Source organism: Crocuta crocuta, unplaced genomic scaffold (genome assembly GCF_008692635.1).
Source record: "Crocuta crocuta isolate KB4526 unplaced genomic scaffold, BGI_CrCroc_1.0 scaffold369, whole genome shotgun sequence".
NCBI lineage: Eukaryota > Metazoa > Chordata > Mammalia > Carnivora > Hyaenidae > Crocuta > Crocuta crocuta.
In genome coordinates this window covers 2742501-2758935 of record NW_027529441.1, presented here as the reverse complement: position 1 = coordinate 2758935, position 16435 = coordinate 2742501, and the positions used below count along the sequence as shown (strand labels likewise).

The 16435-nt window shown below is 39.9% G+C and overlaps 1 protein-coding gene across 2 annotated transcripts in view; it reads left to right on the top strand.

Moving 5' to 3' along the window:
• The window catches only part of MAP3K7CL (MAP3K7 C-terminal like), a 55982-nt gene that overhangs the window by 6639 nt on the left and 32908 nt on the right, over positions 1-16435 (top strand). Inside the window, exons 1-2 of one of the 2 annotated variants that reach the window (XM_077760190.1) lie at positions 12698-12740; positions 14760-14868. In XM_077760190.1, the coding sequence (XP_077616316.1) occupies positions 14799-14868 (70 nt within the window). In that variant the 5' untranslated portion in view covers positions 12698-12740; positions 14760-14798. Of the gene's footprint in view, positions 1-12697; positions 12741-14759; positions 14869-16435 lie in introns of those variants that run through there. The other variant, XM_077760188.1, reaches the window with a different exon arrangement.

The following is a 16435-nucleotide window of genomic DNA, read 5'->3' as shown; positions in this document are numbered from 1 at the left end:
CTGTGGTAAACAACGATCTGGTATATTCTTTAAGCACAACTTTTAGGGCAGGGGTGACTCAATTCATTTGGTCATAGCTGTGGCTTTTTGGCTACTGGTTCTTCACAACAACAGATCTAAAGTTAGGAGGTTCTCTTGGATTCAGGCCTGGGAGTAGACAAAAATGGAGATACCGACAAAGTCAACTGATATCTCTTAACTTTTCTCCTGATATCTGTGTGGCTTCTCTGGGTCTCTTCCCCACAGACACTAGTAGCCCAGATTCAATTTAGTTCCAGAAATATTTATTGAGCTCCCACTATGTTCCCCAGTTCGCACTCACGTTAGAAGGCTTTCTCAGTGGATTCTGCGTCCTTTTTCTCCCAATCTCTCAAGTTTCATAAGGTTTCCAATGGCTTCAGATCTTTTCCTTGTGATGTATGGGTGCGAGTGCAAGTACAGAGCTCCTTACTTCTCCGCCATCTTGCCCCTCCTCTATTGAGCTCCCACTATGGACCAGGTACTGTGCATGTGTCTTTGCTCTAGTGGTTTAATGGGGGGAGGAAACCAACCTGTAAAGAGCTGGAAGCATCATGAGGTGCTGCTGAGTGCTTTAGCTTTGTCCCTTTAGCTTTAGCAAAGGGACAAACGGGTCTGGGAATAGCGAGCTCGAATGGCTGTACAGAGGAGGTGACAGCAGAAATGGCTTTGACCTGCAAAGGCACAAAGTTGGCACCAAGGCTATAATGTTTGAGGACACACACTAATCTCTCATTGTGGTCCCCCTCTGGCGGGGGACAGGGGGCTGAGGCAGGGAGGTTCATGAGATGAACACAGAGGAGAAAAGGCCAAATTGCGAAGGGCTTTGAATGCTGAATGTTATCTTCTAGGCAAGACTCAGTCCACAAATGGAACCTTAGACGTTTTTATCAAAGTCTGCTATGCTCATACACTGAAGGGTCAAGTAGTTCTCCAGGGCTTGTTGCAAAACCCTCCAGCAGCCCTCCCTCCTTCCTCTCCATTCCAGAGATAACCACCTTTTAGAATGATGTTGGTCTATACCTCCCCACTCCAATTGTGTTTGCATTACAATCTCTTGCATTGTTTTGGTCTGTGCCATTATCTGCTGGCTTCCCACGATGGAGGATGAAGATTTGGCTCTTTTCTCTCTGCACCTTGATGCTGTCATGCACACAAGCTCTACTGTCTCTTTTCAACAGCGAGATTTTTAGTTAAATCAATGTTCTATATTTACATTATTAAGGTCATGGAAATGCTAGTCACAGCTGAGGCAAATAGTCAACTACAGTTACTTTTACTTTGCTACAGACTCCCTCTTGAGTTCATTTTCTTGTTTATTTGCTTTTTCATTTCATATATTGTCACTAATTTAACCCTAAATGTCTTTGCCCTTCTACCAATGGTATAAATCTTTTCTCCTATAGTCCCAATAAAGCCTAACCATTTCTTATTCCTTTTAAAAAATTTTTAAATATTTATTTATTTATTTCTTAAAAATTTTTTTTTAATGTTTTATTTATTTCTGAGAAATAAAGAGAAAGACAGTGTGAGCAGGGGAGGGTCAGAGAGAAAGGGAGACACAGAATCTGAAGCAGGCTCCAGGCTCTGACTAGCTGTCAGCACAGAGCCCAACGCGGGGCTCGAACCCACAAACTGTTAGATCATGACCTGAGCTGAAGTCGGATGCTTAACCAACTGAGCCACCCAGGCCCCCCAATGTTTATTTATTTTTGAGAGAGAGAGACAGAGCATGAGTGGGAGAGGAGAAGAGAGAGAGGGAGACACAGAATCTGAAGCAGGCTCCAGGCTCTGGTAGCTGTGAGCTATTAGACTACTAATAGCTTTGCACAATGGTGGTATTGTACTATGAGTTCGTGGAGGGATAATCCTGGAAGACATTCCTACACTGGCTCAGCCAGAAACATACTCTGTACTGAGACAGGGAATCACATACATATATGGATAATAAATGTATCTCTCACTCAACTTCCCTTTAGTCAAATTCCCACTGCAACTCCGTTTTGATTCAACACTATAGGAAGTATGATGGTGGGGGAGTTGGATTGGTAAGAGGTGGAAATCTTAACCAGTGCAGTTAAACTATCTCCATTTTGCAGATTCTACAAAGACATATGACCATGTGAACCCACTGTAAGGGCCCCGCCCAGGTTCTTGGGATGGGTTTGGGGGAGTGAGGGTCTCCAAAGCTGCCTCTGTCCAATGGATGCTTTTCATCAGAGTATAATAGTGATTCACACTTTTCTTTTTCTAATTCTTTTTTTAGTGTTTATTTACTTTTGAGAGAGAGAGAGACAGAATGTGAGCAAGGGAGGGGCAGAGAGAGAGGGAGACACAGTCTGAAACAGGCTCTAGGCTCTGAGCTGCCAGCACAGAGCTTGACACGGTGCTTGAACTCATGAACCATGAGGTCATGACTTGAGCCAAAGTCAGAGACTTCGAACCACCCAGGCGCCCCCACACTTTTCTTTTTAAAGGAAGGTAAATAAAGGTGGCTGTGTGCAGATGAGCTAGAGGAGAGGCAAGGTAAGACTTTTTCTTTTTTTTAGATAGAGAGAGCAGAATCTGAAGCAGGCTTCAGGCTCTGAGCTATTAGCACAGAGCCCTATGGGGGGGGGAGGCTCGAATCCACAAAGCACGGGATCCTGATCTGGGCTGAAGTTGGGCGCTTAACCGAAGGAGCCACCCAGGTACCCCTCAGGGTAAGAGTTTCAGTGATGAAGTCACCACCTGGATGTTGTGAAATGTATCTGGGAAGAAGTCACCCATTTGATGATCAGTTCTGCATGGAGAAGTAAGGGAAAGGAAGTCCTGTGTGAGAAGGATCAGTGAGATTAGGAATTTCTCCTGCCTCACTTCTTTCTTTCAAAATTTAAATGTTCTAAATCTTTACCTTCTAAGATGCTATTCTGCTTTCAAAAGTAATATGTGGTAGGTATATCTGTATTCCCATATGAATTAAATCTCATAAAGAGGATAATGCTCCTGGAACAGGTGTGAACTTTTAGTACTTATCTCCTTCCTTTTTGTTCAAAGGCATAACCTTCTTTTCCTGTGCCTCAGTTTCCCCAAGAAGGAAATGGATTAAGATCCTAGTCCATTCTGTGTTTCTATAAATGTTAATTATAGAGGTTTCTTATTGATTCCTTGCACAAGAAGTAACTCATTTCATTCATTGGATGAGGTGAACAGATTTGTATCTATTGGTATTGTTAAAATAAGCAATCATTTTGTATTTTCTGAGACTTCGTATTTCTCTTTCTTAAAGAATTGGCTTTTTGAGACTCCCACTCTGGTAATGGGAAAAGGTATCTCTTACAAAGGCAACTTCAGCCATATCCTTGAACAGGATTTTGATTTGTAGATAAAGAGATTTATTTCGGCAAAAAAAAAAAAATTTGTCTAGTACTTTATTAGCTCCTGAACTTTGAGCAAATTATTAAAACTTTTTGAGTCTCAATTTGTTCCTCTGTAAAACAGAAATGACAGCAGCTATCTTAAAGGAATGTTTTGAGCATTAAATGATGTCATGTGTATGAAAAGAACTTAGCTGAGTGTCTGGAACATAGTTATTGCCCCATCCACGTCATTTTCACCACCATCTTGAAATCTGAGTGCCTCATGGGACACTGACATATTCTACTTCCTTTTGGAAGCATTAGCATTAGCATAGGATTTTAAGTGGCCTTTTCTTTCCATTCCTTTTTTCCTCTCCCTCCCTCCTTCCTTCCTTATTTCCTTCTTTCATTTCTTTATTTCTTTCTTTACTTCCCTTATTTTGCAGTATACCCAACATCAATGTATCAGTTTGGGGAATAATTCCTTCTCTACCCAACTTTCTGGGTGGGCCTGTGATGCAGGCCTCAATTGTACAAATACTCTACTCCTTGTCTGTCCACAGTGATGGATATGCCAGTGACTTGGCCAATGACTATTGTGCCCAAGTATTCTGAGGAAAATATATTCTCTTTTGATTGAGCTTTTCAAGCTGATAGGATGTGAGTTTAGAAAGCTGATGGCCCCCTCAGGGGGAGACTCCATCTGAAAATGGAATTAACACAAGAGAAAGATGACGCAGGAGGTAAAGAGAGACAGATTCCTGATGTCTCTGTGCCTTTGGATAAATCCACTCCTGAAATGAGAAGGCCCCTGGATTTCCTAGTTATAAGAGCCAATAAATAGCTTTTGTTATTTGAGCCAATATTAAATTGGATTTTGACTCTTCTACCCAAAAGAATCCTGCCTAATTTAAAGTTAAAACTTTTTTCCTTCCCCCCAATCACATGGGAGGCTGGACTGGCATTTGGTCCACTCTCGCAGTTGGAGGCTTTCAAAGTGAAGACATACACCAAGAAGACAGACAACCACCCTAATTAATGGACCATACAGCTCAGTGGTAGGGGTTTTTAGTAATAGTTTGATGAGTTTTTAAAAATAATTTCAGTAAAGATGTGACCTTAAAACTGAAGCTCATTTGAGAAATATCAGAAAGGCATTCAGGATAAAGCTGTTTAGGCCTTCTCATCTTAACAGGCTATGTTCATGGGTTAATATGGTACAAAAAAAACAGTGAGTTGTCATTAGAAAAAAAGGAGACCAATGTTTGCAGACACCAGGTGCTCAGCGCTTTCTCCATCATGTGTACTTATTGTGTGAAGGGCAAGGGTGTCATGGGCAGCATTCAGGCATGAGTGTTGAAGCTGGTCACAGAGGAAGGGTCCATAAGCAAACAGTCATTTGGGGCAGTGTGGACGGGAGGAACCCTAAGGAATCACACCCTATAGAATGAGTACTACCTTTAAGTTGTATGTACTCAGTTCCATGAAAGCAATTCTCTCATGTTAAATTAATGTGGTTAAACTGTATTTTAACTTTGTTTTATTTGTATTTAATTTGTAAACTTGTTCTTATAAGCGCTTCATCAATTTGGTTTTAATAAGAGTTTCATAAGAAGCATATCCACAGTTTTATGCTTGTGCATTTTATAAAAATGATCTAAGTCAATATCGGAGAATATTTTTTCTTCTAAAATAATAGTATTCACGTCAGGTTCTGTGCTGACCCTGCAGAGCCTGCTTGGGAGTCTCTCTCTCTCTGCCCCTCCCCTGTTCACACTCTCTCTGTCTCTCTCAAAATAAATAAATAAATGAAACTAAAAAAATTAATAAAAAAAGAATAGTATTGACTACCTATGAAGTGATTCTACCTCTGCTCTTCCCCCATCAAAAAAAAAAAATAATAATAATAGGTAAAAAATAAATCAAACCTGAATCTGATCAAGTTGCTGGATGCAACTGTCAATTTGCAGGGAGTCTGGAGCAAAAGAAGCATGTTAAACAACAATGTTGAGGTGCAATTATGGGAAGATCTATGGTTTTGCAAAATAAATAAATTACCAAAAAATGAATTGGAGGTGATATCTATAGGTTTTAAAAACGTAAAAACAGTAGCAAGCAATCATATATTTGGATCTTGTTTGGGTCTTGTTTAAAAATAAAAAAATGAGAGAGACCTGGATGGTTTAGTTGGTTGAACCTCTAACTCTTAAAGTTGGCTAAGGTTATGATCCCAGGATTGTGGGCCCCACATCGGGGTTCTCTCTCTCTCTCCTTCTGCCTCTCTCCACTGCTCATGCTCTCTCTCCCTCTTCCTCTCAAAAAATTTTTAAAAAATATATAAAATGAACTGAAAAATTACTTTAAGACATTTGTGAGAAAACTGGAGATTTGAGTGCTATCTGGATGTTTAATGATGTCAGACAATTGTGGGGGCTGTTGTTTGGTAGGATAGCACTGTGTTAAAGAAGGGCGTAATCTTGTCCTTTGGGGTAGATACTAGGATATTGATAGGTGAGGAGAAGTTCAAATTTTCCTTAGGATATAATTAAAATAATGAAATAAATCTAACTGTACTGTAGCAACAAGTTTTAAAACTTGGTTTTATTAGTTCTAGGTTATATTCTTGGGAAAGGTGGAAATATTGAAATAGACAATAAATAATTTCCCATAGTCAACAATATTAAAGACAATTTCATTCTTCTCCAGGAGCCTGATGTTTAAGTTATTACAGAAATGGGGACACATATGTCAAATCTAGTCAACTATAAACATATAGTATAAAAACCATTTAAAATCTATGTAAATGAAGTTATAAAGGCTACACACACACATACACACACACTCACACACACACACACATTATATTTTTCTGGTTTGGGAAATCCTGAGTTATCTCATACTTACTTGTTGGCTAATTCTGTACAGGAAGTGTCTTAAAACTATAACATCAGGAAAAATTGGCCCCCTATGTTTTGGTGTAGTTCATGAGCTAAGAATGGATCTTATATTTTTAAGTAGTTGACAAACATCAAAAGGAGACAAACTTCCAGTTTTAAATATGTCCTGGGGGTGTAATTTACAGCATGGTGACTGTAGTTAACAATACTGTATTATGTATTTGAAGTTGCCGATAGAGTAGATCTTAAAAGCTTCATCGCAAGAAAAAGAATCGTTAACTATGTGTGGTGAGGATGTTAACTAGATTTACTGTAGTGATCACTTCACAATATATACAAATATCAAATCATTATACTGCTCCCCTGAGACTAATATAGTGTTATATGTCAATTGTATCTCAAAGAACCTTAAGAAATACCAAAAGGAAAATATTATTTGGTGATATATATTGTCACCAAATTATATGATAAAGTAATGTCAGCATCTATAAACACAGTTTTACTGGAATAGAGTTGTGTTTATTTATTTACTGTTTTGTAAATAAAGTTTTATTTGTCTCTATTCTTCTGTTTGCATATTGCCTATTGTTGCTTTCAAGAATAGAGATAGCAGAGCTGAGTCCTTGCCACAGAGATGGTGTGGCCTGCCAAGCCTAAAATATTTACTCTCTGGTCCTTTACAGAAAAGTTTGTCAACCCCTGCTCTGATGACAGAACTGAGGCTGGGGATGTATAGTGTCTAGTGTAAACTTGTGTGGAATCACAATTCAAATCTGGGTCTTTTTACTCTAGATACCCTTTGGGTATGGTTTTTACTTTAAGTCTTTCAATAATCAAAACTCCCTGTGACATATGTACCATATTTGGGGAAACTGAGGCACGGATTAGTTAAGTAACTTAACTGAAGTCCCATATCAGAATGAGACAGAGACACGTTGGGGACCCAGGCAGCCTGGTTCTTAAATGCTGCATACTATTCTGTCTCTCCCAGTGGGGGAACCAAAAGACCCAGAAAGGACCCACTGAGTGGATCATGGTTCTAATCTACTCACTCGTCTCTTGAGCTTAGTGATATAAAGTTGATCATCCTGCTATCTGAAGCCTGAATTCTCCCCCATCCACAAATACGGTTGACTCTTGAACAACACAACTTTGAACTGTACAGATCCACTTATGTGCAGATGTTTTTTCAATATGGTACTGTAAATGTATTTCTTCTTCCTTATGATTTTGCCATTTTCTTTTCACTAGCTTACAACTTTATTGAAAGGATAGAGTATATAATATATATAACATATGAAGTATGTGTTACTCATCTGTTTATGTTAACAGTAAGGCTTTGCTCAAAAGTAGCTATTAGTAGTTAAGTTTTTTGGAAATCAAGTTACGTGTGGTTGGTTGACTGTTGGTGAGGATGTCGGCGCCCTGAAGCCCCATGTTGTTCAAGAGTCAACTATTTCATGACTGAAATAATCAGTTTTCCTTTACAACCATTCTCTAAACAATGTGCATAGCCGCTAGTATTTCTTTCTTTCTTTTAAAAATTTTTTTAATGTTTTATTTATTTCTGAGAGAGAGACAGCATGAACAGAGGAGGGCCATAGAGAGAGGGAGGTACAGAATCTGAAGCAGACTCCAGGCTCTGAGCTAGCTGACAGCACGGAGCCTAACCCGGGGCTCGAACTCATAAGCTGTGAGGTCATGACCTGAGCTGAAGTCGGCTGCTTAACCGTCTGAGCCACCCAGGTGCCCCAGTATTTCTTTTTTTTTTAATTTATTTTTAATTTACATCCAAGTCAGTTAGCATATAGTGCAATAATGATTTCAGGAGTAGATTCCTTAATGCTCCTTACCCATTTAGCCCATCCCCCCTCCCACAACCCCTCCGGTAACTCTGTTCTTAATATTTAAGAATGTCTTATGTTTTGTCTCCCTCCCTGTTTTTATATTATTTTTGCTTCCCTTCCTTATGTTCACCTGTTTTGTATCTTCAAGTCCTCATATGAGTTAAGTCATATGATTTGTCTTTCTCTAGCCATTAGTATTTCTTATTTAAATTTATAAAACCCTGGACCCATCTCAGCTCTATTGAGTCACTGCCGTGACAGAGCCTGGGAGTGGACGTTTTTAAAAGGCATGAACCCAGCAATGAGGACAATTTGGGAAATGCTAGCCTGGAACATACTAAATCTTCCTCAAATGAGAGGTGCCTGGCTGACTCAGTTGGAAAAGCATGAAACTCAATCTTGAGATCATGAGTTTGAGCCCTACATTGGGTTTAAAGATTACTATCAATCAATCAATCAATCAATCTTCCTCAAATGCTTATTGAATTGTATCAAGAAATTTAGACCACAGTAACTGTGACAAGGTTGACACCATGAGCCTCTGTTGCATATTATACACATAATTCAGAAATAAGTCTATATTTCATATTTTGAAAAGTTCCTTGGATGCTGTTAAAAATAACCTCTCATGGGATACCTGGGTGGCTCCGTCAGTTAAGCGTGGGACTCTTTTTCTTTTTAATTTGTTTTAACGTTTATTCATTTTTGAGAGACAGAGCATGAGTTGGGGAGGAGCATAGAGAGAGAGGGAGACACAGAATCCGAAGCAGGCTCCAGGCTCTGAGCTATCAGCACAGAGCCTGATGCAGGGCTTGAATCCACGACTGTGCCCCTAAGCATGGGACTCTTGGTTCTGGTTCAGGTCATAATCTCAGGGTTCAGTTAGTGAGATTAAATCCTGCACACACCCACCCGTCAGGTTTCTGCTGACAGCATGGAGGCAGCTCCGGATTCTCTCTTTCTCTGCCCCTCCCCCTCCTGATGCGTGTGTACTCTCGCTCAAAAGAAATACACTTAAAAAAATAAATTTTCACATAACAACAGAATATATTTGTTGCTGACAAGAAGAAAATAAAGATTATACATATTGCTTCTACCCAGAGACATATTGTTAATCTGCTAATATTTTGATGTGTACTCACAATCCTTTTTTGATTGAATTAGTACAATTCTATTGAATTCTTAAAATACGCCATAGTTATTTTGGGTTACAGTTGTGGGAAGGGATTTCACTTGGGTTTCAGATTTGTTACTCTCTTGGAAGTGTTTAGATAAAGAGCCAAGAAATACACTGTTGCTCCTATGGGAACAGAAGAGCTAGTGAATATAAGTTACTATTTAAAACCTTGAGTTTAAATGATGAGACATGGACAGAGCACATTTAGATTATTTAGATTTATTCTTTTTCTTGCTTTCTTGTTGGTGTGAAATTACCCTTTAATAAAATAATTTTTTTTATAGCTCTTTCCCAACTGGGCACCACTGTTGATATCATCTTTGATGTTATGAGAATGGACCCATCAACATTGAAGCCCACACACTGGGCGGTCCCCAGGATTGGTTTAATTGATGCTGGAGAATTCACTGCATAAAGGCCAATGCTGCATCTATCACATGCTTCTGACAATATCATCAAAGATGATAGTTCCAGGATTAAAAAAAAAGAAGGATGATAGTTTCATTGCATTTAATGTGTAACTGTCCCTTTCTGTTGGGTGGTTCCAGAGTTTTGATGGCTAGGGCAGAGGAGGAAGGTGCTACCTCATTTTGGGTCTTTCCATTCTGAAGAATCAATTTCACTGGAATCCGGATGCCTCCAGTTGCTGATTCCCTTGGCAACGTTGATGTCACCACCAGGTTTTCTCAAAGGGGCACTTACCAGTCGATTTGGGAGCCCATGCTGATGTGGTACCCACTCCCCTATCATCACAGATAGGATGCACAACTTTGATTTCCTTGGGGTGTTGTGATAAATATGGCTGGTGTCAGATGAACCTGGATGCCAGACCATTGAAGAAAGTTTTACTTCTGTTTCCTCCAAGCCAGAAGCTGAGAGTCAGACATTGTTAATGAAACAATTCAGTTGGGTATTTCATACAGAATGCATCCTGGTGTAGTGGAAATAGCATGAAACGTCAGTTAGAAAACTGGATCATATCTGGGTTCTATATTCCATGCATATCATTTACCCTTAAGCCTATTACTTAAATTGTCTTGAGTCTCAGTTTGCTCACCTGTCAAATAGGGATGACAATATTGACCATGATTATGTTAAGGATTACAGGGAAGAGGAAGATGAGGTAGTAGATAAGACTCTTTTGATATATTATAATACAGTATGGAAGGTGATATTAACCATAAAATAACGTCAAAGCAGTAATAATTCCTGAAAAGATTTGCAGTTAAGAAATGCAAATAGGTTTACAGGTGAATGCTCTAATCGTCTGAATCTGTGCAGCTTATTGCTGCGAATATCCTGACAAATTCGCCTTTTATTCATAGATCATGGGAACCTGCTAAGTCTTTTACTTAGTTATTTAACCTTCTTTGAGCAGCTTCATGTCTATAGGAAAGAACAAATGCAAAGCAGAGTTCCCATATGCCTGCCCAATGTTTCTTCCCTGTTTCTTTCCCTGAATATTTGCATCTTTCATTTTGTGGTACATTTGTTATAATCGATGAGCCAATATATATATTATTAACTAAAATCGATAGTTTGGGTTAGGGTTCACTCCAGGTGCTGTGCATTTTGTGGATTTTGACAAATGTATAATGACCTGTATTCACCACTATAGTATAGTTAAGAATAGTTTCACTGCCCTAAAAGTCCCACCTGTTTGAGCCTCTCTGCCTCTCTCCTGAACCTCTGGCAACTATGGACCATTTTTATTGTCTTCCTAATTCTGCCTTTTCCAGGATGTCGCATTGCTGGAACCATGCAGTCTGTAGCCTTTTCAGACTGGCTTTTTTTCACTTAATTAATAATATACACTTAAGGGGCATCTGAGTGGCTCAGTGGTTTGAGCATCTGACTCTTGATTTCAGCTCAGGTCATGATCTCACAGTTCATGAGTTTGAGCCCCAGGTCGGGCTCTGTGCTAACAGTGCAGAGCCTTCCTGGGATTCTCTGTCTCCCTCTCTCTCTGCCCTTCCCTGCTCATGCTCTCTCTTTCTCTCAAAAATAAATAAATAAATGAACATTAAAAAAGGTAATGTACACTAAGTTTTATCCATGTCTTTTTGTGGTTTGAGTGCTCATTTCTTTTTATCGCTGAATTACATTCTCCTCTCTGGATGTACCACAGTTTGTTTACCCATTCACTTTCCAAAGAACATCTTGTTTCCTCCAAGTCCTGGGAACATTAGGAATAAAGCTGCTACAGACACGCGGGTGCAAGTTTTTGTGTGGATAGAAGTTTTCAGCAACTTTGGGTAAATACCAAGGAGCGTGATTACTGGATCATATGGTAAGAGTTCATTTAGTTTTGTAAGAAAGCGCCATGCTGTCTTCCAATGTGGCTGTGCCATTTCGCGTCCTCGTCAGTACTGGGTGTTGTCAGTGTTTATATTTTGACCATTCTAATATGTGTGCAGTGGTCACTCGTTGTTTTAGTTTGTAAGTCTCTGATAATATATGGTGTTCAACAGCTTTTCATATGCTTATTTGCCATCTTTGGTGAGGTGTCTGCTCAGATCCTTTGCCCATTTTTTTAAACTGGGTTGTTTATTTTCCTATTGTTTAAAGAGATCTTCTTTTATTTTGGATACTAGTTCTTTATCTGGTACTTATTTTGCAAAGGCTATTCTTCACATTTATGGCTTGTCTTTGCGTTCTCTTAATACTTGTTTCTCTTTAATTATTTAACCTCAACATCACCATCCAAGTCTTTGAAAGTACTACTGACCTTCAGGTTTATGGGTAATAAAAGGGATGAACAGTTCTAAGGCTCCATTCCTTTTCACCATTGACCGGTTTTGCGGTCGAGTGCATTTGTAGGTGGGATCAAGTCATCAAGCCCATCAGTGGCTCCATCTCAAACCTCACGTTCTTAACCAGGATCATTGCTGCTATCATCTGAGGGTTGGCTTGCTTGCCGTCTGTCCAAGTTGGCTGGGTCTTGCTGAGCTGATTGGAGCTGCCGACATTTTTGCTGACTGGAGTCATGCTATCTTTGCCAGTTTGCTGGAATAGACACAGACACCGATTGGGTCACGCTGAAGACATTCCTGTCTTGTGAAGCAAGTCTGTTTGTATTTTAGGTTTGCCAGGACTAATGAATTAAAACATTTGGACTCTCCACAACTTGCTGTTTATCAATGCCTCTGACAGAAGGAGGGTTTTCTTTTGCACTTGCTTTTTCTAGAAGCATGACAACATCCTGGCTGTTGGAGAGGCAAGGAAAGGAGAGAGGGGTTGTGGAGGGAAGCGGAACAGCAGGCCCGTGGGACGCGGGGGTCTGGGGGAGAGCAGGTAGCAGTGAGCTGCCCCGACAGCTGTCATTGCTCCTCAGATTGTCAGTGGCTGCTATGCAGCAGGTGCAGCCTGCTCTCTTACTAGGTCTTCACTCCACAAAGGCAACGACTGGCCAAGGCAGCGGCTGGCCCTGGATTACACAAGTGCAGACACTCAACTAAGTGAGGTAAGGCAACAGGTGTGAAAACCGAACTAAACGCTCGGGGCACCGGCAACTGAACCAAAGCTCTGTTACAGCCGAGCGGAGGAATCAGTGGTCCATTTCCCCCAGGCGGTGTGATGAAAAGGCAAGTGGGTTTAGGGGCTCTCCTGGCTGACACCTTGCGGAACTCAAAATCTACCCCACTTGGCTGCTGTCATCCTTCCTGAGGCAGACAGATGTTCTTGGCCGTGGGAGGGGAGGGGCTCTAATGAGCTGTGTTTGTCAATTTCATTTCCCGGGCACTGGAAACCTTGAAGCGAAGTTTCACCTCTTGTGCTTTGTTTCTTGGTGCAGGAAAGCGTTGGGAGATGTAGTCAAAAGAGGAGCACTTCTTGTCCTTAGATGTTAGGATAAAATGGTTTGGTGCTGGTACAGTGCATAACAATAAGGCTTTTTCTTTTAGCTGCAACTTTAAGGGGCTTTTTATTGTTTGTTTTGTCAAATTTGAGACAGTCTGTTCTATTCCCTAGGAACAGGTGGCTAACAAGATGGTTGATTCTAAGCAGAAGAGACTACACAGAAATGTATGTCAGAGCTAAGATAAAACAAATCCTGAGTCAAGTAACAGCAATTTTGTATTACCCTTTTCTTAAGTTGAATGTTTCGTGTTATTACTTTTTTCTAACTTTGAGCGACATGACTCGGAGTGCTTTATGGTTCATTGCTATTTGTAGTTTTAAATGAATGGGCCAAATATGATTCTAACTGGGTGATAAACAGCTGTGGGTTTTTCTGCAAAGCTGGACTAGGTGTTTAATATAAGCTTGTTCTCTTTCCATATCCTGGGTAGGATGATTCCATATGTATGTATGTCTAAGTATACATGTGTGTGTATATAAATGTATATATGCATTCGTGTCTGCTCTATAAATAAGTGTAAAAACAAAATTCACTGTTCTAGACACTATTTTTAGATACAGAAAAGTTATGGGAAAGAGTCAGAAACCTTGCTATGAGAAAATGTCCTGATAAACAGTTCCCAGAATCTCGGGGAGGATGGTTAAAGAGATGATTTATATTTTGCCATTTTTAGAGAACTTTTCCTTAAAATATCACTCAGTTTTTGGTTTACTGCTTACATGACAAGGCAAGTAGAGAGTTTAGGGAAGCATGATTAAAAATAGAAAAGTTGCATATATGTATTCAAATAATGAAGATAGAATATACATATAACAATATCTTCTCCTTAGTCCCATTGAATGAAAATTATCAAATTCTTGGTTAAAATGTATTTGTGCTAAGTTCTGTTATTATAACAAGGAAATATTCATGTATTTTTGCCCATGCTAACTCATCTGTAGGATGTTTTCTCATTCATTCTATCTTTGTTTATGAATTAAATGATAATTTGACACATACATCAATAGGATGTTTTTAAGTTCTGTCTTTTGCTTGTATCATACATTGTTAAGATGTACAAGAAATGTTTCATATATTTACATGTAGTTAATTAGATATTCAAAGCACATAATATTCATAATATAACTGTAAGATACTTAAAAATAGTCTTGGTATTCTTGAAATGGCTCCATGATACTCATTCTTTACCACTCAATAATTCAGATCAATAATTCATGTCCAACTTAGGCATTTGAGTGTGAAAAGCTAATCTAATATGAAGCCATCTGATGCCCTCTTAGAACTTTTCATCCTCCTCAATTAAAAATAAAACACTATATAAGACCTTGAAGGGCCAGGGTTGGACTGGACAGTGAGAAGGGATACTAAAAAAGTGAGGAGGGTGGAGATTTTGCTCCATCTTGTATATTTAATTCTAGATGTGTATTTCCAAAGCGATTTTTCTATAAGCCAGAAAAAGAATTTTAAATGAGGCAGGTGAAATACTTTCCATGTAGGGGAAGAAAGCTAGGGACTAGGAGTGTTTTCAAAATAAGAAAGTAATGCTTACTAACTTTCCAAGGTCCTCTGAATATTTGAAGGATGACTTGGGTAAATGACAAGGGCTCTCTTTTCTCCTCACAGCTGGAAGACCCAGGGGAAGGCCAAGGCTCAGGTGCCCACATGATCAGCACAGCCAGGGTACCTGCAGATAAGCCAGTACGCATCGCCTTCAGCCTTGATAATGCCTCAGGTACGCTCTGCCCCCAGGGAAAGGGTCACCTCTTTACCATCATCTTTTCCTGTTCCACCAAGCGTGTTTAAAAATGCATGCCTGGCATGACCTAATGAGGGGAGTGTGATTTTTCATCACGCCTTGTTCGGGCGTCGCCTCCAGAAATGCCTCTGCTGATGCTTCCCCCATTTCCAATCCTCTGGTAGTTTTAGCACATTTCTTCTTCCTTTTTACTTCCCTCATTGAACTTTCTTTTATTACAAAGTATATGGAGCTATAACAACCTCTAACGCTTCCAACGTATGTCATTGTTGAAACTGTGTGAGGAAACATTTATAGAAGAGCGCTGGCAGTTGGTTAGGTAATATAAAAATATCACTGCCCTGGTTCCAGCAACATTTCCTGGAGCCCGAGTTCCAAATGCTGGTTTCCCACTGGTGCTCCCACACTTCCGGCTGAATCAACAGATTTCAGCCAGAGTGATGGATGGGACAGGTGAGGCAGACCCTCTCGAAATAGTAAGGTCTGAGGTGGAGCTGCCATACTTAGAGCCCTTTGTCATGGCTCCCTTCAGTGACCTCTTAACACACATATTGAATTACACCACCTATGACAGCGACCTCAGGTGGTGTGAGGTCACAGATGTGAGGAGGGGAATGATTGGAACTCTTTGACTGGCATCAGCCTTAGCTCTCAGTCTGTCATCTGTTAAAATCATGTAATCACGTGCTCAAACAACATTAGCATGTCCACCTTGAGTCTTTTGAGGGCTGATTCTGTTTATCAGTCCATCAGTCAACCAATCATCTCTTTTTCTTCCTACAACACCCATGTAGGAGTAATATTTGAAAAAGTAATAATTGGAAAGGAACAAGCTTATCCCTAAAATAATGCAAAGTAAGGACTGGGCTCTGTGAGGTCTGGCATGACACAGCCAGTTCAGGCTTTACTATACCAGGTGATTATGGCGGTGAGGCATCTGGCCCCATTTTCCTGGACCCTGCAGTCCACAGTGAAGGATTTGTTCCAGAGTAAGAACAAGTGAAGCCTGACTCTTCATCATCTGTTCTTTTGACCCTCTTCCCATGGCCTGTTCTTATCCTATATTTCTACTCAGGGGTTGCCTTGAAGTGCAGCGGTGAAGGGAAATGTTCCCAATAGGCAAATCAATCCATCCCAACAAAGAAATGACAACTAACATTAATTGCATTCCTCTTTTGTATTAGGCATTCACATGTATTATTTCAAATCTTTAAAATAACCATGCAATAATATAGTGGTGGCTGGCTGAGTCAGTAGAGCTCGTTGCTCTTGATCTGGGGGTTGTGAGTTCGAGCCCCACTTTTGGTATAGAGATTTATTTATTTATTCCTCAAATAAATAAATAAATCTTAAAAAAAATAACCATGCAATGTAGGCATTAGTATTGCCAACTTACAGACACAGAACTTGGGGTTCAGAGACCGCACTGTTAGTAGGTAACACAGTTCTGATCTAAGCTCAGGCCTCTAGACTTATGAATCTGAACTCTATGATTTTATATCACTTCTCTGAAAAGAAAAAGAAAAGCCCCTCCTGGTTTTAT